The sequence below is a fragment of the Acipenser ruthenus genome, chromosome 1, assembly GCF_902713425.1.
Source record: "Acipenser ruthenus chromosome 1, fAciRut3.2 maternal haplotype, whole genome shotgun sequence".
Taxonomy (NCBI): Eukaryota; Metazoa; Chordata; class Actinopteri; order Acipenseriformes; family Acipenseridae; genus Acipenser; species Acipenser ruthenus.
In genome coordinates, this window is record NC_081189.1 from 23,483,955 (window position 1) to 23,507,754 (window position 23,800).

Genomic DNA, 23,800 nt, shown 5'->3' on the forward strand with positions numbered 1-23,800 from the left:
AAATGTGTCTCACACATATATGTACTGCCTGGCTTGTAAAAAGGAGTTAGCTTTCTAGGTCATTTTTATAACATGTGACCAGATAATCAAGAAATCAGTTATCACCTGGCCACATACCACATCTCCCAGGGAGAGGTTTCTAACCCCACCACTGCAATAGGTAATACATACTTTTAAAAAAGAAACAAAATACAAAAAACACACTCTTTCCACATGCAGGGCCCCAGCCTTTCCACACCCCTGGGTTGGATTGCATTACTCATTCTAAAGAAGGTAATCCTACAAAACTGGAAGTCTAGCTCAGCTCTGAAGAGCTGGGTGTTGGAGAATCTCTAGCTTACCATCCCTAGTCATGAAAAGTATTATACATTGGATGTTTGTAATTATAGGTCTATGTACAATAGTACCTGCACCATATAATGTGTTTACATGTGTATGCATGTATATTTCTGTGTGTATATGCCCTTATATATTTAGTGGTTTGCTTGTGTGCAAAAAACTTGTATCAGTCATTATTTTAGCCACTTATAATAATGAGAATACTTTAAATATCTTGTAATGTGAATCCCCTCCCCGCATATCACAACAGTTGCACACATAGTAATTTAAGAATGCAATTATTATTATTATTATTATTATTATTATTATTATTATTATTATTATTATTATTATTATTATTATTATTATGTTATATTTGTAATATATATGTTACAGCATTGATGTTATGATTTCAGTATTTTATATAAATTGTTCCAGGAATCAGTGCTGTTTAATTTTTTTAATATTTTGTTGACAAATGATGTGTTCCTACTAGTAAACTGAAACATTCCAATTATTTATTTACACATTCTAAGAAATAATATAGAATAAGATGTATTAGTAATAAAGGGATGCATGACTAAATAAATGTCCGTAGCTGCTGCTGCTGCCTAATCAACGCGCCAATGCGCATTAATAGAATGACTAATTGAGATGATTAAAGGAATCGGGAGATTATTAATCAATAAGATTATTAATAAATATTAATTAAGCAGACTACTTGACCACCTTGCAGTGGGAGGAATAAAATGCAGCCTCGGGTTCCCGAGTGGCGCATCCAGTAAAGGTGCGCCGCGTGGAGTGCAGGATGCACTCTATAGGCTGGACGTCCCGAGTTCGAGTCCAGGCTATTCCACAGCCGACCGTGGACGGGAGCTCCCAGGGGGCGGCGCACAATTGGCCCAGCTTTGCACCGGGTGGAGGGACAGTCAGGTCGGCCAGGGTGTCCTCGGCTCACCGCGCACCAGCGACCCCTGTAGTCTGGCCGGGCGCCTGCGGGCTTGCCTGTAAGCTGCCCCTGCGTTGGCCTCCGACCCTGTAGCTCTTGGGTGGCTGCATGGTAAGTGCGCAGTGTGAAAAAAAGTGGTCGGTTGACGGCACACGCTTCAGACGACAGCGTGTGTTCGTCTTCGCCCTCCCGAGTTAGCGCAGGGGTGGTAGCGGTGAGCTGAGCTTCAAATAATAATTGGCCATTTCAAATTGAGAGAAAACAATTGGCAATAAAAGAAAAGTGCAGTCTAAGAAAGCAGGTCACGTAAAACGCAGGGCCCTAGTTATAAGCCATAAGGGTAGTCTGCGCCCCAAGATTCAGATCTCTCTGGGACCCTTTCTTTCCTACTTCAATGATATGCAATTGCAACCTCTGCCTTAGAATTGTTGTAATATCTTTTATTTTTATTTTTTTCTCTGTTTTTCTATATTTCAATTTTTTCAATTAGTTAATTTTGTTTTATTAATATTATATAATAACATATCTCTCTGTTTTCATTATTATTTATTTTTGTCTGATTTAGTAGCATTCTGGTGTGTGGGTGGCTCGGGGGATGGTTGGGTTATTATGATGGGTGACTATCAACATTATTTTTTGTCAAATGTGATTGCTGACTGGATGTTGCCCATGTTAAAATATATATATTGTTGTTGTTGCTTGGCCCCCCTAATTAAATCTTTATTACTGTCCTGTTATATTTCTTGTTTGTTGTTATTTTGGTTTTCCTCTGTTAACATTTTTTATTCCTGTTGTCTTTGTTCAGTCACTTATTTCTTTGAGTTAATGTGTGTAATAAAGTGTTTCCTTTAATAAGTTACATTGTTTCATTTGGTGTTTATAGACTATCTGAATGGCTATATTTGTGTTCAAACAGGTGGACCCCCCAATCCATATCAACAAACTGATTAATAGTGTTAAGTCAAACAAATTGCTGTGGTGAAAGTCTTGAAATTAATTGGGAGATCTTTTATTCAACCAACCAACGTATTCTGCATTCATAGAGTATGAATCTGGATTCTACTTTTCAAATCTTTTCAAAACTTGTATTACCCTTTACACTTGTAAGTCGCCTTGGATAAGGCGTCGGCTAAATAATAATAATAACCATACATATAATAGTAATGGTATTTTTAAAATGTACTTTACATTCTTGAAGCATTACACATTTTTGTTTGACAACACAAGCAGAGCAAAGCGAAATTGATTCCAGCCTTATTTTTCACTTGTCATGTGATAAGGGTGTGATGTATTCAGCGATGACGTATTATGAAGTTGCGCACTCATTGTGCAGTAGGTGGCACTGTTTGTTGAGTAGGTTGACGACGGTACTCCAGAGAGGATGTAACTCCAAGACTTTCTTTCTTTTTCAGCTGGTGGTGCCCAATAGCTTCTTAAACTACCTTATAAAATGGGTTGGGAGATATCTGTGTGCTGAGTACCGCTGATTTAAGTTTGTTTAAGTCTGTTTGAGATACAGCAGGGTGATGTTGTGACTTGTCTTTTTCGCGTGTAAGTTTTCAGGATAGAAATGAAGACGCTGTTTGCTGTTAAAGTGGGTATCTGAAATGAGGTTTATAGATCGTCCCACTGTGGGAGAATTTAAAAAACGGTTCAGGCCAGCTCGCGAGCGTGTGTAGCTGCTAACAGAATACTGTGTGCCAGCTGATGTTATCACTTAAGCAAAGAAACTTCTTTAAATTGTGTTTTTCAGTCTTAGGTGCAGTTTTCCAGTCCATTTTTTGTTTGTGCTGAACAATCATTAAAAACTGTGACACAGCCCAAGCGGTTACTTTTTTAGTATTCCCCTCTTCTTTATTGGCTTCAATTGTATTAATTTCAGCAGCACTGAGAGATAGGTGTCTTGTAGTACTCACGGTTTAATTTCTTTCCTGACCTTTATTATTATTTTTTTCAATTATTACGTTCGGTCCCGTTACCGAACTGTTGCAGTCTGAATCTTATAATAATGTGTGGACATTGATGTCACCAAACAAGTTAAAATTTACATGGAAGTCTGGGGGGGGGGGGGGGGGGAATGGCGGCCAATTAAAAATAAATAAATAAATAAACGTTCTTAAATGCTCGGCGCAATAATATCTGTAAAAAGTATTTTAGTTGCTGGGACCTGTTTTTACACGTTGGTTGTACTGTAATAATTCAATGGCTTGTAATGCCTATCAGCCAATCAGGACGCATATACCTCCCAACCCATTTTATAATAATTGCTAAACCTCACGCTTTAGAATCATAGGTTAAACTTTGATCATGTTTAGGTGTAGCTGTAAAGCAATGTACACATCCATCTTGCCAGGTTATATGTTGTATTATGTCACCTCAAAGGGTCAGAGATGCAATGCTATTCAAAGTATTTGTTCCATGCATTTTGTCGATCATTCATAAGACTTCAATTGCGTGTCTTAATTTAGTTTGTGGAATACGACGTACATTCCCAAGTTAAAATGGTGATGATTACAAGTGTCGTGCAGCGGATAAACACGCAAATGAAAACAGTGATGTCTTTTACAAACTGCCCTGCGTGAAAGAAGAGGCCCATTCACCATGTTCGAATGACAGGCTTTTTTATTCTCAACTAACAAATAAGTCAATAGAGTGCATCCAAGATTCTCACACAATACTACCTACAATCAATTGTAAGCTTAGGGAACTCTAAATAATACCTTCTCTAAGAAAAAATGAAAATAATACAACAAAGTTACCATATTGTACCTTATACTGCAAATGCCTAAGCAGTATATTTAGAACATCAAACATATCTATTTTCAGCAATGAACCCTAAATATTCGAACTTTCCAAATGATTATTATTGCTCTGCATCCCTTTTTAACCGGTATTACACATTTTAAGTGGCTTGTGAAGCAGTGTGGAGTAGTGGTTAGGGCTCTGGACTCTTGACTGGAGGGTTGTGGGTTCAATCCCTAGTGGGGGACACTGCTGTTGTACCCTTGAGCAAGGTACTTTACCTAGATTGCTCCAGTAAAAACAGAACTGTAAAAATGGGTAATTGTATGTAAAATAATGTGATATCTGTATAATGTGAAGTAATGTATAATGTGATATCTTGTAACAATTGTAAGTCGCCCTGGATAAGAAATAAATAATAATAATAATCAATAAAATAAGCTTGGGGTCTAGGGTTACTATGATGCATGCAAGTAGACAGGTGTTACATGATCACTCTCAGTACTCCTCACTACTTTTCAACTTTGTTCATTGTTTCTCAATCACTTTTTTCATATGAAAACCCTAAAACAGTTGATTGATTACAATGAACATGATCACAGATTTTCTAACCTGTATATTTACAAAATAAATACCAACCATTTATTGTTCAGAGGACTAATTTTACCTTAAATATACTACAGTAGTTGCAAAAATCTCTGCAAAAAAATTCTGAATTTCAATTCTATAAATCATATAATTGTAATTTAGCAATGTAATATTATACAGTAAATATGTGATTTAGAAAATAAAATAACTATAGAAAGCTTAATTTAGTATTTTAGTTTTTAAAGAGCAAAGTTTACAATCCAAACAATAAGTATATATACATGACGGGACATTTAATATATAACTGATAACTGAATGAATGAATGAATAATACTAGGTATTTATAGTCAATTGCCAGCGCTTGTTTGAAAAAATAGTGGACCAACTGTAGTGCACCAAATGATGGGCAGCAAGGTTTTAGCACTGCCACTGGATTATAAAGGACCTTATAACTGACACCTACAGTACAAGGGGTATTGTATTACTGTTTAATATGGCCATCAAAGACAGCAGAATGCATGAACGGGAACAAACAACACCTATCAAAAGGTATTCTTTAAGAGTTAAATAGTTAATTATCAAAAGTAACAAATGACAGGAAGTGTCAGCCTATATAGTACATCTATTGAGTGTAAATGGGTACAGTTTTCACCACATGAAAGACAGGGGCTGGGAGGTTAACCAAATTGATTAACTTTACTTGGTTACACAAGCGGTTCTCCACTTCCCTAAATTCTCAGCATGTCCTTTAAAAAAACAGCACAGCACAGCATTTGAAATCCCAGCTAAACTCTTGGTAGAAGAAAAGACTTGAACAATGTCCCTTCATGACATTTGGAGGTAAGGGGAGATAAATGATCTGTCTTTTGGATTTGACACTAAACAGAGGTCTGCTTTTTACAAAACATCTCAAGGAACGACTGTTAAGAATAATAGTATGTTGACCGCTGTAGGTGGACAATGGGCTACAAGTCACACAATGCAGAACACCACAATACAAATTCTAATAAAAGTGGTTGTACCTAATCACTTAATGTGTTGCTGTACAAACACACTTGAATGATTGAGTCAAACCATATAACCTACAGCAAAGATATCATTATGCTGCAATTTATCCACAGTGTAGTTTTATTTTTATTTGCACATCCTGATTTAAAGTAACACAACAACTCCATGAATGTTCTCCACCATGCACACCCATTCATTATACCGATCTCAACTGTGCAGCTTTGAAAGAATGAACATACGTGTTTGCTACAACATGTGCTTCTTTAAAAAAAAATGCATATTTGAGAACTATGTAGCTAATAGAAGTGCAAATACATATTTTAAAAAACAATGCCAAAGTAATTCTAATGAATCTAATAAGAAGAAAGAAATTGACTTTAAAGCATTGTTTAGCCTTCCTTAACACTATATATAACCTAGTGATTTGTCCATTAAGCCCCAAATCTAATATATTTCCTTAATTTCAATAGATTTTATTATACTTGATCAGTCGATGCTGTGAATATTCTTTCAGTTTGCATTGCTGTTGATGTTAAGAGTGATACCAGCATGGGAAAATATGACCCCCGCCTCCCCATTTAACGGTTAGAGGTCAGGATAATGAGGGACAGCAGGGAGAGGAGCTGGGTGGGAGCCTAGAGGTAAACCGTTACATCACACAGGAACTCCAGTCCTCTCTCAGATGCCCTCCAATTGGGTATTGAAGAGAAATAGGAAGGTAAAAGCATTCTCCTTTCTTTCAACAGGAAATACACTATCTGAAAGAAATCTGATCAGGGTCAGCCTGTGGTTAAGCCCTAGCTCTGTCCGGGGACAATGTAGCTGGACCATTTCCTCCTGGGAAACCCATACAATTGTAGTGAATACAATAGAGTATCCAGTTCTATAGTTGGCTCTTATATATAAGTGCAAATATATATATATATATATATATATATATATATATATATATATATATATATATATATATATATATATATATATAACAATGTCAAAGTAATGTTAATGAAACTAATAAGAAGTAAGAAATTGACTTTAAAGCATTGTTTAGCCCTCCTTTAAAAGTGAATCTACATATCCTGAATAGCACAACTCCTAGACTACCAGGTCACAGTGCTAATGAGGGTCTGTGAAACCAGACTATTACTTTAGTCTTAGTCTTGTTAAGCTAAATAAAATCTAACAGTTAACCCGGAAGATATATAATAACGAGTAAGTCACAGTTTATTTAAACACCTCATGTTACTCAAATGCAGCAAAGAAAGTAATGCAGCAAAAAGTTTGATTTTACAGTGTGCTGTAAGATCTTATCCTTAAAAAGTTCACTGTGGCATGATATAGCAAAGCAAAGCATGGTAAAGCACAGATAAAGCCATACTATCCTGACAAGGTGTGTGAATTTTATAGGAGTCTGTTAATCTGGTTAACCTTGCTTTTATGATTTTGTACTGTACTTGAGAAATCTGCTCACATGTATTTTCTAAACCACGGATTATAATCATTTTATCTATCCTGGCAACTAGTTTATCTTGCGAAGTCAATCAAACATCTTAATGGAAATACCTGTCTAGCAATAACTAATTTCTACCCCAGATACTTGTTATGAGCCTAAGGCAAGGGCAAAATGCTTAAAGTATTGACAGACACTGCTGCATTACTTTCTTTCCAGGACATAAGCACTTCATAAAAGCATGTATAATGGAAACTAAGTAGTCTGGTAACAAATGTTTCAACCGTAAAAATGTTTCAACCGTAAAAATGTTTCAAACCCCGACAAGCTATGTCAAGGTAATATGACATGACAGCGTTGATTTCCGCAATTGTCGCCTATAGCTACACACGAACCAAAGTCGTTTGCACGCAGATATATAAATATCATGGATGAAGAGAATAATTACAACACAATACAATAGTACCTATATGCGCCGTTATTGTTAAACAGTAGTCTAACCTCTTCACACAGCCAGAGTGATGATTCAGACGAGAGGATAGCCACCAGTTCGTTTTAGCAGCAGTCAGTGGATAAACCCGCCCGCAATTCTTTTTTACAAATATGAACATATGAACGTTGACTGTTCAGTAATTCTCCAGATTTGCACGCGCTGTACAGCCGTTTTTAATGCATCAAGTGTTATACTGTAATAAGTTAGATATGGTAGAAACAGCAGCCTGTATGAAAATACAATATTCTGTAATTTCTGTTAAGAGCGAGAATGCTCTGGGAAAAAGACGGGACAAAATGAGCGTCCCAAGAAAGGTTATAGGGACACTGAAACCAGTGTAGCAAAAGTGGCACTGTCCCGTCCAAAATGGGACGTCTGGAATTAATGGAAGCAAAGCAGTCTGGTAACAAATGTTTCAACATGTTTCAACCGTCTTCTGTAGTGTTACAAGATGAAGAATGTAGAAACGTTCGCTGTCTTAGTTATCTACAGTGCTTGTTAAGACCCAATACAGTTTAATACATAATTAATCCGCATTATAACAGAGGGAATCATTTTCATAGTGGGGAGAGGGGGGTATATTTCATAGGAAAATCTATTAAACAGTCCGGTAGAGGGCAATTTTTCTGGTTACAAGCCCTTTTCTTTAACCACTGGACCACAAGATAGATAGATAGATAGATAGATAGATAGATAGATAGATAGATAGATAGATAGATAGATAGATAGATATAGATAGATAGATAGATAGATAGATAGATAGATAGATAGATAGATAGAGTAACGGTTTGGATTTGTTTTATTGTTGTATTGTCATTATATTTTCTTGAGTACATATATAGGTATCTCGTTGTACTGTTAGGGCTCGCACTATTGAGGTATCTGGGCTGGCCGTGCGGATACAAAGTGAAAGTGCCTAAGTGTTAATTTTTATTTTAAACAGTACATTTTGTATTCCTTAATGTAAATTGTATTTAAATAATTGGAATGATAATCTGACAATGTCTACATGGTTTAAAGTTTGATAAATGTTTTATTTTCAGCTGTGTATCCCAGTTATTGTGGTAATGTGGTTGCATCCTTTGAATGAATACAAATGTGCGGTATGCGCTTTGAGCGAAGTTCATTCCGAGCATGCGCAGTTCCCGACAGGCATTTAAAAGTAAGACCGAGAGTCTTTCAACTTTGTCAAAACTTTCTTTTCATTCGTGGCAATTGAATACTGTTTCCTCCATGCAATTATGCTGTTCTCTTTCATTACTGCCGCAGCCGCTGGACTTGCTGCCGTTTTGACCGTACAGAAGCTTTTTTATCCATACTTTTGGGATGATTTGATTTATTACATGAAGCTTCAAAGAGTCAAACGAATGATGAAGTTAAGGATGAGACACGGAGTCATAACTTTACTGGACTGCTTTGTACAACAGGCAAAGAAGATTCCTAACAAGCCCTTCATAATCCATGAAAGCGATGTTTACACCTACCAAGATATGGACAAAAGGAGCAATAAGGTGGCTCAGGTATTTCTTCAGCAGGGTTCTTTGAAGAAAGGGGACATCGTGGCTCTGCTGATGAGCAATGAACCAGATTTTATTTCTGTCTGGTTCGGACTCAGTAAACTAGGCTGTGAAGTGGCGCTTCTCAACTTTAACATCAAATCCAAGTCTCTGCTACATTGTTTCAACAGCTGCGGGGCTACAGCCCTCGTCGTGGGTGCAGGTATTGTATACCGATTCATTTTTAGTTTATCAAACGTTGTGATTCGTTTACGCAATAGGGATGAACACATTTTGCCAAACCGATCATTTAGTGACACTGTTCTGTCGGGACTCGTAGCTTAACATGAACAGTCAGGTTTTCAGAAACAAATGAACAAGGAATGTTTGGCACCATTCCATTGTGTTACACTCAAAGCATCTTTACAAAAGTGTGTTACGTTTACAGCGTTTCTGACAGAGGCAGTATGCACACTTATTTGATAATTCCGACTGACTCGTCGAAGCTTGTTGTACCATTTCATTGGAAGAATAGCATTTAAAAAAAGAAAGTGCATACTCTCATACGGGAGTGGTGTCCTATAAACCGTGTTTCCATATGTTCATGTGCATTACAATATTATAATTATAATTGAAAGACGGTTTTTAATTGAATGGTGTTTTTCTGTCTTTGACGATCATCCCACGTAGACCCCACGAATTTACTGTGGCACTTGGGAACAGGATGCAGTAAATAAAAGATAATTAACCATTGACAGGCTTTTCACTCTTCAGCTATGGCCAAACATTTTGCATCACCTATCATTTTAGAACTGAGACATCATTATATAAATATATATATATATATATATATATATATATATATATATATATATATATATATATATATATATATATATATATATATATATATATATATGAACATACTTTAGGAATGTATTTAACACCATATAATAATAATAATAATAATAATAATAATAATAATAATAATAATAATAATAAAACCTACAAAATGATATCGCAAAAGTCTACCGGAAGCCATACTAGTAGTAGTACAGTATTTAATTTTAGATTTCGAATAAGTAGTCGTATAGGGAAAACTACAAAGCGGTATGTAATCCAATACGTTAACGTAACACTATTTAGCAGGTTTAATTCGACTTTATGAAGCAACATTAGTTAATTATATAGGGTTATGCAAAACTTGGCCATAGCTGTATATCTGATGGTTTTAGTCCAGTGCCCTCCTAGTTCAAAATGATAAATTACCGTCGCTTACACAGGGGACAGTTTCGGGTCAGGTTAACAGAATGCACAAGTGCATGGAAGTAGAAGCTTTCAAGATGCTCCTGTGGTTTGTGTTAATTGACAATGAATCACTTTGCAAAATAAGTCATTAATTAGTTCATTGCAAAACAATAGGCTAAAGGACTGGTTAGGGTGGTACAATAGAGTTTTAATTTAAGGCCAAGCTTCCCTGGGGAGTGGTGTTGCTCCCGTCGCGGGCCTTAATTCAGCAGTTTTAAATCAATCTTGTTGGTTCTTAGTCATACTGTGGATTGGGTCTATTCTGAGCTGCTAGAACCATTGAGATTTTTTTTTTTTAGCAATAGCCAAGCTGCTAAGCTACAAATGGTGTTAAATGAAACACTTTCTTCTGGCATATGCTTTTCCAAATGGATCCTAAATCCTAAAATTCAGTACTAGTAGGTTTTTTAGTCCCTATGCCTCATTTTCAACTTTTCAAAAAAAGTATTTGAAATCAAAAGATAGAAATATTGTTGAGGGTTTTGATACCTTGACTCACTTTTGTCATTTAAGCCACCACTTGCTTGGCATGTCACTAATGGCTTCAATTTACATCTATGTGGAGCCTTTCACATTCAGAAACTCAAAACGGATGGATTTGGTAAGTGGTTACAGTGTGATAGGTACTTATTAGATTGGGAAATGTCAATAGTTCATTCTCACAGTTCTTATTGAACCATGGCAAAATATTTGTGAAAGTAGAAGCAATTATTTTCTAACATATTGAGAATGCCAGGATATGCATGCAAAATAAATAAATAAATAAAATACAATGCTCCTTTTCTTTACAGATTTGATCAGTTCACTAGAAGATGTACTGCTAACACTGCAGAATAATGGGATCAACATTTGGTTGATGGAAAAAAGCTCTACTTTCCAAGGAGTTAATACAATTCTTGACAAGCTAGAACATGCATCAGATGATCCAGTACCATTGGATGTTAGCTCTCAAACCAACATTATGTCAACCTTCCTTTATATCTTTACTTCTGGAACTACAGGTATTTCATTTTGTATCTTTTACTGTCTGTTTTACCTTGCCCGATGTTTCCAAATTTATGACATTTCTAACAGGTTTTATAATTATTCGGTTCGTAAATGGAAATACGTTTAACTCCACTTTTTTCCCCTCCAAATTCTGCATGATTAAAAAATATGTTGGCCAGTCAAAATACTAAAAACTAATACTCCATCCTGAAAAGCTTAGAAGATTATAGTGAAAGTTCATTTTACAATAGACACCCCATCAATCTATACATGTAATGCTAAACAGTTAAAGATAGATTAAAAAAAAAAACTTTATATGATTTTGTTGCATTTCCAAATGTGTTATTTCCTCTCTGGCCAAAGATCTACAAAAAACAATACAGATCAGTGTTACAATTTTATACAATTTCAGCTCAATATAATACTTGTTCTGGCACAAATTACTGATGAATAAAGAATTTATTCAGAAGCTATAGTTATATAAGTTGGTATTATTTGTGTGTTAATAGATAATCTTAATTGCATGTTGAAGACCATTTCAATTTCCGGGTATTGGAAATATGAAATAATTCAATGTATCTCTAGTTTTTGTTCAAAGGGCACCTCACACAATATCTCTAAACCAATGACAATAGACCCCAATAATTGACTGTGTTACTGAAATTGGTTGCTGTGTTATGAGTAGGCGCTTTGGCTTTTTCAGGTTTTGAAACTCACCCTTGATTGAGGATGCTTTGTGACTTGTAGAGCTAATATGATTGGCTGTAGGGGCCGCATAGCTGTAAACCGTATTTTCATTGCTCACCACTTTGCTGCTCAGACCTCTGATAAGCTAAATGGGTAAAGCTTCATTTGGCTTACCAGAAGCTCTAATTGTGTCTAATTCAGTTTGTTGTGTTTAGAACTTATCTTTTCTGTGTCAAGTGATCAGAAAATGTACTTTGAGAAATTGTTACTCTGCCACATACCATTTCAGAAATAGAACCGTATTCCCTTGGGGGGGGGGGGGGGGGGGTAAACATCAGATTACAGTTCTTGAAGTCACTCAGAAGAATATTTAAGAAAAAAAACAAATCCCAACATTAATTTGGGTTTAAAAAATGTAGTGGTGAGAATTATGGGGAGTTTAATGCAAAGCCTTTGGTTCCTTTAAAAAAAAAAAAAAAAAAAAAATTAAAAAATAAGTAGGATACCCTCAGGCTAGACTTGAGGTTTTACCCTGCCCAGTTGTAAAATGGCTTTTAAAAGCACCACAGTTATTGAAATTCAGTTTATCTTAGAAATCTTTTATAAAAAAGAGTGCTTAATTGCTGTTTTATGAGTAGAGCTGGGTAGAAAAATTGCATTTGACCTATATAAGAAACATTTTCCGGGTCTCCATGCAGTTTTGAAACTCCAAATTCTGTCTCTTGATGCCTGTAAATGAAGGACTCTATAAACTTGTATACTGTTGTTGTGTATGTATTGATTTTGCACTTCAGAGCAGAAATGTTATCAGTTAGATGTGTTTGAGAGTCCACCTTTTTATTGTAATGTCATAAATCATAGGAATACACCCTTAATTTGCTTTCAAGGTATTGTGTTTGTGTTCTCAAGGTTGTATTCGTAAACTCCCGCTGACTCTGTCTGGGCATGCTCTGTCAGAACGTTCCAGAGTGTGGATTTCTGTTCAAGTATATGAACTAGGGGTGGCGGGCATTTAGAGTCAGATCTAAACATTACATTTCCCAAGGTAACCCCACACTGCACCCACCTCACCCAGTCACTGTTTCCATATTTAACTGCTCTGAAAATCTACGTTAGGAGCTGGAGCAGTCAGTGTGCTCTCAAGACTCAAAGGCTGAGCTGGGAGAAGTTTACGAAAGACCAGAAAGTGGTGGAGCAGAATGATTAGAGTGCCATCTGATGGTCTGAGAGCAAGTTTGCGAACACACCCCAGATCAGTAAAGCACTCCTCTGCTTTCATCTGGGGTTTGGCCCACCTGTGCTGCCTGCTGATATGTGTGATTTTGGCTTTCATTCTTCTTCTTCTTCTTCTTCTAATTATTTGGCTAGTTTAAGAGGCGAAACTGCAGCTCATGCTCTAAAGAAGGTAATGGGCCTCATTGCATTGAATGTTAGTGGCAGACAGACAGTAACAGAGGATAAATCTTATGCCAGTATACTGGCAATGTGTCATTTCTGAAACAAGATGTAGGGATACACTCTGCATTCAGCAAATGGATGTGGTTAGGGAGAGCGCCACAAAATAAATTCCTTATGAACCGCTTGAAGTTTAGTATGACATGCTCACAAGTGTATTTAAGTTGTGGAAAAAGAAAATGGGGGGAAAAATGTATGACCTACTTTTCCACTTGCTATGGCAGCTGAATTTTTCAGACAAGGTTAATTTATTAAAGCTGTGTTGGGTAGAAGCAATGAATGATCAATTCCGGTGTTTAGATATCCTGTTGTATATACTATGCTTGCTTATGCAGCCTCTGTAGAGTACTTCAGAACTATTTCCATACACAAGACCTCTTTCACTAGAACAGCTATTGCTCAATTTTATAGTCTTACCACCAGAGAGAAAAGCAAAACAATCTTTGCATACTTTGGAGCCTTGCTGTACAACTCAACTCCTGTTCAGGTCAGAAGTTGCAGCTCACTTAATTCCCAGTGCACTAACAGGATTCACTGCATGGGTCTGCTGTTTAAGCTCTACATTTTGGATGAAAGATTTAGTACTGATATACAGGGGTCTTTTTTGCTAGTGAATATGTCTATACAGTGAAAACAAAATTAACTGGGTCACCAAACTGCACTGAACATGTGTAGCTGCGTAGCACTGGTGACTGTTCATTCAATGTTAAACAATTACTGAGTGATTGTTCAGAAGACCCTTAAAGACACATCTGGTTTTGATTTTAACCATATCATGGCCTCTTTTTTGTAGGTCTGTAGTATCAGGGCATTAGTGTAACCAGTCATTTAGTGTAACCAGGTTTATTGCACTGCACTTAAAGAAAGAAGTTCTGTAAGCACATGCTGCCATTATGTGAAATTACAATGTGTTGTTGCTCCTAACTTATTATGAGCCTAATGGCTATATTCACAACACCATGCTTTTGAAGCATTATTTAAAACATTTTTTTATATATAAAACACTTACAGAACAAGTCAGAAACAACAAAGGTCAGTGTTAGAACTCTTTAATTAAGCTCCCTAGTTATTTATTTTAAGCCTTTCATTTTAGAAAATAAAAATATATGAATGCAGCACAGTGGTAAATGATTTGTGAATATAGCCATAGTTATCTTATATTTATCAGTACCAGTATAGTTTGTTTATGGTTCCATGCTGGAATAACAAGGTGGTCCTCACATTGGTAGAGGTTGAAATCCACTGCTCTATAAAGTAACAAAGTATTTCCATAAATGTTATCCACCATGCACATCCATTCATTATATACTGTAGGTTTCAAATGCGCAGTTTTGAAAGAAACACATGTTTAAAAAAAACAACAACTTTATCTTCACTTTAAATATCTGGCACTACTACTCGGTTAAATGAATCTCTGTTTGCTTCCTCTATTGATTGCATGCTTTCAGTCAGTAACAAACTTTGACCCAGAAGACAATGCTGGCATGAAGTCACCAAGGAAGTAAAGCAGTGACAGGCATACTGGAAGGCAGTCAAACTGATCATTTTCTTTTCCCTAGTGTAGTACCAGAAGTCATGCTTTAAAAACTGCACATTTAAGACATATGTAGCTAATCCCTTATGAAAATAATTCTATAGTATTACTATAGGAATCTTATTGTAAAATTCTATAGTTAATTGGGACATACTATAGAAAAATACTATAGAATTCTTATAGGAATATTATAGAATTCCTATAGGATTATTATAGGAATCTTATAGTAAAAATCCTATAGGAATCGTATAGTTAATTGGGACATACTATAGGAATCTTATAGTAAAAAATCCTATTGGAATCTTATAGTAAAAATCCTATAGGAATCTTATAGTAAAGATCCTATAGGAATCTTATAGTTAATTGGGACATACTATAGGAATCTTACAGTAAAAATCCTATAGGGATGTAGTCGTATTCCTATAGTATTACTACTATGTATGTACTGATAAATGGGCAAGATAGGTCCAGTAGCTGTGCAGATTTCTTCAACAAGGTAAAGTGAAGTACTTCACTTTGTGTTCTGATCGCTCACTGTGGGAGATGTGTATCTGTGAGGCCTGCTGCCTTCAAAAAAAAAAAAGAACACTGAAAATGTATGGAATTATTTGGTTAGAATGAAATGAAATACCATTTGTTATCATGCTGTTAAATGTGTCATTGTTTTCAGAATGTATTCTTAATGTAAATGGAATGCTTTTTTGTTGTTAAATATTTTCTTATTGTTTTATAGGTCTTCCGAAAGCAGCTCGTATAAGCCATCTCAAAGCTGTGATGTGCTTATGTTTCTTCCAGATGTGTGGAGCTACTTCTGATGACATTATCTATGTCACTCTTCCTCTTTATCATATGTCGGCTTCCCTGTTAGGAATTGGGGGGTGCATTGAACTAGGTACAAGGTTATTTCTGTATTTATTTGTTTCAAACAAGTTAGGCTGTTTTATGCTTCCGTATTCAAAAAGACAATTGTAATTAAATGGGGTTGGTGTATCCCTGATAAAGAGTAGATCATTATTAAGTCTCTATCATAAAGAATTTGTGTGCCAGTAACTATGTTGCAGGCTTGTGAATTTTCCACTATGTTAATGCTTTATGAGTTGACTGGGGAAAATATACTATTATGTGCACAGGAACACACTGGTATGTTGTGGATATTTCCCTGATACAGCATCCACGTTAAACTTCCATGGAAAAGAAACATTTCTTAGTATTTGTTTTTTATTATTTCTTTATTTTTTTAAATGTATTTATTTATAAGCATCTTAAAAATAAGAACATCTTTAAATTACAATTATAATTAACGTAGATTTGGACGTAGAAAATGTCCATTACATTACAGTATGTTATATTAAGATGAAAACATTTGTACTGTATATGGTGAGCATCAAAGTGGAGCTGGTTAATTAACTACATAAAAGTGACAGTGCCTGTAATTGTCTTATATTTTATGTAATTGTTTTAAGGCGCCGCATGTGTCTTAAAGAAGAAATTCTCAGCAAGTCAATTCTGGAATGACTGTCGCAAGCATAACGTCACAGTTTTCCAGTATATTGGGGAACTTTGCCGGTATCTGGTGAATCAGCCAAAGGTATGATCTTGTTAAATATGTATTTCTTTAACTGTATGATTAATTTCTTAGAAAATGTGCCTGTTCTATGATGAATTAGGTTGGTGAAAGAACAAAACCACTGAACCTCTGAGTAAGGGCTTGTCTTTTCTCAAAGGTTGCAGGGGAAATGGATCACAAGGTGCGCATTGCTGCAGGAAGTGGCTTAAGGCCGGATGTTTGGAAGGATTTTCATGATCGCTTTGGAAAAATTAAAGTTGTTGAGTCTTATGGTTTAACAGAAGCAAGCATCGGTTTCATGAACTACACTGACAAAACTGGTCCAATTGGGCGTGCAGGTTTCTTCAACAAGGTAAAGTGGAGGTCTTCAGTTTTGTGCTGGTCACTGGCTGTGGTAGAACTATATATGTAGGAGGCCTAACGAATGGCAGTATACAAACACTACATGAAAATATGGTTGCTGATCTGCCTGTGTTGTAGTTTCCAAATGTTCAGCCATTCATATAAACTTAAAGTATGGTTAAAATCAAAACAAACATGTATTCATTGATTGGGAGGGTTGCATTGTTGTATATTCTGCAACTGATTGTTGATTTGCTTATCTTTGTTCTCACCTGCCCAGGGACTACTAATGAAAATGAGCTTTTAGCTATATTTGGGTACAGTGCATCATATATTTTTGTTAAAAATGGTACAATGTCCCTGTCAAATAAATAGAAAAAATAAATAAATATGTATCCACATCTGCACAATGATGTGGCTTATACTGTGTATAATTAATTCAGTACTTCATTAGGCAAGCATGTTGGTAAATGACACTGAATCTTTTATCATGACTCGAGGAAGAGGGAGGCTACAATCTTTTATAAGAGCTCCTATCAGACCATAGACTAGAGTATACCTACCTATGTTAAAATATTTAAATAGCCTACAGTAAACATAATTCCTGCTGGCTGTCAATGAGAATGTAATGCTATTTTGGCTGGCATCTTAGATTTCTAATTAAAAGGCTGTGTATTTTCTGTTTCAGTGCATTTCCCCCTTTGATTTTGTGAAGTATGATCTTCAAAAGGCAGAACCAGTCAGATCTGATCAGGGATACTGTGTGAAAATCAAAAAAGGTAAGAAAGAAAGCATCTATTATCAACAGTAACAAACTTTGAATGGAGTATTTTCTTGTGTTTTATTATCGCCTCATCATTTACCAAAACAAGAACACCATCAAGTAGGGTTATTTTTGTGTTGCTCATTTTTTAACATCAACATATTTTCAAAAAATAGGAGTTAAATAAAGAGAGAAACCTGAAAATACTGCGCTGTCTCGTTCCATGGCCCTTTATGCTATGGAATGCACTGTGGTCATGCCATTTTACTAATGTTAAAAAAAAACAAACAAAAAAAACATTATTTCAACTTTGCCTCCAGACCAGGGGCACCTAACTTTGTTTAATAAGGACTTTTTTGTTGTTGTTGTTGCTAAGAAGCTCAGGTAAACCTCATTTTTACCGTTCAATCTTTTTCAAGTTACTGTTTTTGTAATAGTAAACCCACAAAATTGGACAGGTGTTTCAGCATAAAATATTGAATATTCACTAACTGAGCATTTGTTATGTATTAACACAAGTAGCACCAAATGGCAGAACCGGTTCCAGTGGCATATCTGCACAGTGCTGTACAGTACCTATAATTCCAACATGCAGCTTATTAAAGGGAAGTGCTAAACAAGCACAAACAGTAATATGTACAAATTGTTAGAATATGGCTTGTTTGTTGATAGATATATTGACATATATATGTCAACAGTTAAAATATTCCTTGCTCGACTTTGTTTTAAATGTAGTGCTGGATGCTAGATAATGTTTTTCACGTTTCGTCATCAGACATTGCTGAGCTCAGTTATCATCTCAGTGAAACCAACTGCTACAAGACTTTTGAAAAGTAAACACTCACTACAGCAGGGCAATGCTTGGTGCTGATAGGTTGAAACAATAAGCACCCGCCCTCACATTGCAGTGCTTAGTGCTAATTGGTTGAAACACTAAATGCCAGCCCTCACACAGACCAATGGAGTTGATGATATACTGACATCTTAACAGATTTCAGTATATCATAAGCTACATTGGTAAATAATGAGTCGTCCTTTTATCAATTATTATTATTATTATTATTATTATTATTATTATTATTATTATTATTATTTCTTAGCAGACGCCCTTATCCAGGGCGACTTACAGTCGTAAACAAAAATACATTTCAAGAATAAATTAGCATTTATCTCAATTTTTTTTAGTCATTCAGGGACATAACATAAATGTTTATTATTAAACGAATGTGAGTTTAAATTATTAGTAATTACTCACGTTTTGATATGAAAGCTGAACAATGCATTGTTATTTATGTATACAACTTTTTAATGATTGTTTAATTTAATCTACTAATTGAATAATCATTTAATTAAGAAAGATCATGCATATAAATGGGGGGTTGTTTCTAAATAGCAAACACTATCCACCTGATGAAGACACGAGTGTGTCCAAACGCGTTGTGATGTACAGCTATCTGTTTGCGTGCTGCTTTTGTTTTTAACAATAAAATGAAATAAGTTTTAATAATAAATTTGTAGTGGTCATGTTCTTATAAATAAGTTATATGATGAGTGTGCAACCAAGACGTCTCTACAAGGTCTACTGTCAAGCTACAAGCCTTTGCCAACAGTGATAAAAGCATTTGGATCTTTATTGAGACTTTCTAAAATATATAAATTGCCTTATATTGGTTTGCACCTCTAATAACAAGCATTGTGGTGCACTTTTTGTTTATATATATATATATTGTAGCGTGCACAGAGGAAGGCAGCAGTAGGGCTGGTAGGTGACGTAATCACACACAGAGACATAAGCCCGATATACGCTCCTTGCAAAGGAGCCGGCTCTTTTGTACAGCGGTATCGGCGCTATGCTTCAGTGCGAGAGGACCCGGGTTCACGCCCGCCCTCTGCCTGTGTGTGTGGATTTCCTCGCCCTGTGTGATGCACCTGCCTGCGGGAACCGAGATCGCTACAATATATATATATATACACACTCACACACACAGAGGTTAAGTTGTAAACGAAAAGGTACCGGATCATATAATTAAAGAAGAGGGATAGCGTTTTTTTAATTTCTCGATGTAACAGGGCAGCAGAGGCTGCAATGCAAAATGTATTTGTGGTTTTAAAGCTTTTAACCTCATCTCATCTCATCTCGCCGAAGGCACAGGACAGGACAATCCACAACGGCAGTGAATCACGCAACACTGCCCATTACATAGACCTAATACTGACTTTGATTTACAGTAGCTCCCGTATATGCTTCGAGTTCTCATCCGGGGTTTCGTGCCTTGTTGGTGGTGTCGACAGCTGCATGCCGATCTTTGCCTCGCTATGTTTTAATCTTCAGGATTGAGCACTACCAGTTCTAATGAACAGGAGCGAAGAAACTGATGTTGTTTAGAGTGCAAGTTTTTTGGTGTGTCATTTGGGTTCAACAAATACTAGTAATGTTGCATCCTAAAATACATTGTTATGGTACACTTCATGTCAGTCAATTCATGGAACTGGAAAGCATTTTTCTTTGTTTACATGTTATGTATATAGACTTATTTTTTGCAACAAATTATTATTATTATTATTATTATTATTATTATTATTATTATTATTATGGTCATTTTTTTACAGTTCATCATTAGAAAACTGTCCAATTCTCACATGCATGTATGTTAATTAAAAGTACAAAACAGCTTTGTGAATTTAAATCTTACACAAGATTGATTGTAAATGGTTACATATTTCTGTGTCTGCAGCTGCTGGCTATCTCCTTCTCAGTAACTTTTCACAAACTTTCCTTTGTCTTGTGGAAGGTCATAGAAACTCTTGTTTTAACCCTATCCTAGTCCCACCTTAAGTTAAAGAAAATACACAGACAAAGCATAGCAACATGTCAAATAGAAAACCATACCCTTCTTTTAACAAATAAATGGGCCCCAAAGTACAGCATTATGAAAATGTTCCTTCTTCTTTATTTGCAGGTGAAACTGGTCTATTGATAGTCCCTGTAACTTCGATGAACCCGTTCCTAGGATATGCTGGAAATAAGGAGCTGTCTGAGAAGAAGCTAATGAGGAATGTCTTTGAGAAGGGAGATGTGTTTTTTAACACTGGTGACTTCATGATGCAAGATCATGACGACTTTGTGTACTTCCGGGACAGAACAGGGGATACGTTTAGGTAATGTACTATTTTAATTGAAAAAATAAATACAAATGAGCTTGTTGGAATATGTGGATTTTGGTGGCAGATGCCAAACCCCAAGAAGCTTTTACCACCAAAAATACATGTCAGCTGTACTGGACTTGTCATCCTGAAGTCAAGTCAAGCAGGCACTGAGAATGAGTACTTAGCTCAGTTCAGCTTGTAGTAACACACCACCATGCAGCCATGACAATTGAATCTCAATGACAAGGGGACTAATGCGACTGCTAAACCCATTGCTCATCACAGTGTACGCTGCTTGACATCGTGAAAATTCCCATCAGTTATAGGGCTTGAAAGAATCAATCGTTCCCTTGTCCTTTCATTTATACTTGCCGATTGCTGCAGAAGAGGGTGGTGGGTTTTCTGGCGCTCTGACGAGATCCAGTCAAATGTAAAGCTGCTTCCATTCATAAAAAAACAAAAACCGTTTTGGGTTTAGGAGCTGCCTGTCATCTGAAATCAGCAGAGTCGAATGAGAGTAGCTGCTTTCTGCAAAGAACTTGGATGAACACTGAGCTACTTCAAATCTGATAATAGAGAGCATTCCGAACAGGGTTTGCTGGGATGCAGTTTGCATATCAAGAAGATCAAATTACAAGAGATATCTTTCAAGGTCTGGGACCCGGTCAGAACTCATTGTCAAAGACTTGTCCATTAGTGTCCGGGGTCCTGGTGTGAGTCTTTCTTTATGTTCCCATGCTGTTAGGTAGAGCATGCTGTCACTACAATTTGGAAGTTCAGGTTTTTTTGACCATAAGTTGCTGGCAACTGTACACCCTTGAGATGAACTGTGGGCAGAGCAGTTTATTTTGTCAATACCCAAACATGCCTAGAGTAGACATTTAACACTAGGGAGGGAGACACATTTAAATAATTACATACAGATGTGTGTTGGACTTTCTGTTTTGTTGTTTAAACTATATTAACACTGTAAAAAGAAGAGTTAAATCACATTTTGATACGGTGCTAGGTGTGACATAGTGTGAGGATAGTGTTTCACAATATCAGTGTATTAAATAGTCTGTATTTTAACATTGTTTGTCACAGCTGAATTGCTTATACTATATTTGTAAGGTGGACAAGAGGGTGGCCAGGATAATGTTGTGTAAGAAGTTTTGTGAAAAAATGTTATTGATGTACAGAACAGTATGTTCATTTTTCAGTACAAAGCATTAGCTTTTGTCTACAATTAATAACTGATAAAAGAAAATAGCATTCTTAGTAACTGAACATCTTGTTTCCAGATGGAAAGGGGAAAATGTTGCAACAACAGAAGTGGCTGATATTCTTGGTGACCTGGAATTTCTTCAGGAAGTGAATGTATATGGAGTTTCTGTACCGGGTAATGATATGCATTACGTTTATTTTGGATGTTATGTTTGAATAGACTCACCAAATAACTAAGAGCTTGATTTTATATATATATATATATATATATATATATATATATATATATATATATATATATATATATATATATATATATATACAAATGATTTACAGCAAGACTAGACCCTTTACTTACTAAATATCTTGGTATCCCTGAGTAGATCATCTCCTTTAAAAATATGCTAAATATTTTAATGAGCAAGACATCTGACAAGTAGAATGTTCTCCTTTTACTAGGAAAGCAGTGCAGCTGGGGATGGGGAGTTATTGCCAGAAAACTTCACTCAGACTACTTGCTCACTAAATATCTTGGTATCCCTGACTAGATAATTGCTAAGGATTCTAATGAGTAATCCGTCTCACGAGTTCAGTGGTACCCTAATATTATTAATCGACTAATTGTTTTTTTCAGGACATGAAGGAAAGGCGGGGATGGTAGCTGTTGTTCTCAAACCAGAACACAAACTGGATGGAAGGCGGCTTTACAGTCATCTAGCAGAACATTTGCCTGCATATTCCTGGCCTCGATTTGTAAGAGTCCAGGTAAGGAAACAAAGTACTGCTAGTGCAACACAACAAACTTGGATTTTAATTAGGGTTAGGGAAGTGTAAATATAGAGTTAGCAAAAAGCAAAAAGTTTTAAATTCATTATTCGATTAAAGAGTTTTTAAAATTGCCCCTTTTAAGATAAATTGAATAGACCCCATTTTGTTCAAAGCTGATACATATTTTAATTCAGTATACTAATAGACTTTGTTTTTATACTGTACATTGACCCAATATTGTTCCATTTTCCATTTTGACATCCATATTCCATTTTGACATCCATATTATAATGATTTGTCAGGGGATCCCCAGTGGCTCTCCTAGTAAAAGCACTTCTGTTTTGGAGTTCCGGGTGAGTTACACCAGCATGGTTTGAATGGTTTGAATCGCACTGTTTCTGTTATTGGCTGGGAACCTACAGAGAGTGCAGTAACATTTGGTAAGTGGATGGCAGTGGTGAGGCGACATTTGAAGCCAGGTATTTCAAATTGTCTAGAAAAAAAATGGGATATAATTGATCAAAAACAAGCTAACAAAAAAAAGGAAGGGGTTGTCTGCCTGTAAGTTGACTGAATAGCAATCAGACTGTTATTTTCATCAAATATGTTTCTGTTTCAGGCCTCCCTGGATGTGACTGAAACCTTTAAGCAGCAAAAAGGGAGATTGGTGGAGGAGGGCTTCAGTCCTTCAGCTGTCAGCGAGGCTCTGTACTTCTTGGATGAGTCTGAAAAAACCTACGTCCCCCTCACCAAAAATCTCTTTGATGACATTGTGTCTGGCCAAATAAGACTGTGAGGCATTCTTACAAGTTGACTTATATATATATATATATATATATATATATATATATATATATATATATATATATATATACAGTGCCTTGCGAAAGTATTCGGCCCCCTTGAACTTTGCGACCTTTTGCCACATTTCAGGCTTCAAACATAAAGATATGAAACTGTAATTGTTTGTGAAGAATCAACAACAAGTGGGA

At 36.0% G+C, this 23,800-nt stretch overlaps 1 protein-coding gene across 1 annotated transcript; it reads left to right on the forward strand.

The window, feature by feature from the left end:
- Positions 1 to 8,578: 8,578 nt before the first annotated feature.
- LOC117963824 (long-chain fatty acid transport protein 6-like) lies at positions 8,579 to 23,640 on the forward strand. The gene is made up of 10 exons (XM_034905164.2): positions 8,579 to 9,267; positions 11,144 to 11,353; positions 15,749 to 15,907; positions 16,479 to 16,603; positions 16,740 to 16,934; positions 17,613 to 17,703; positions 20,648 to 20,846; positions 22,118 to 22,215; positions 22,675 to 22,805; positions 23,428 to 23,640. The coding sequence occupies exons 1-10, from the start codon at positions 8,790 to 8,792 to the stop codon at positions 23,602 to 23,604; spliced, it is 1,863 nt and encodes a 620-aa protein (XP_034761055.2). The 5' UTR covers positions 8,579 to 8,789; the 3' UTR covers positions 23,605 to 23,640.
- The last annotated feature ends 160 nt before the right edge of the window (positions 23,641 to 23,800 follow it).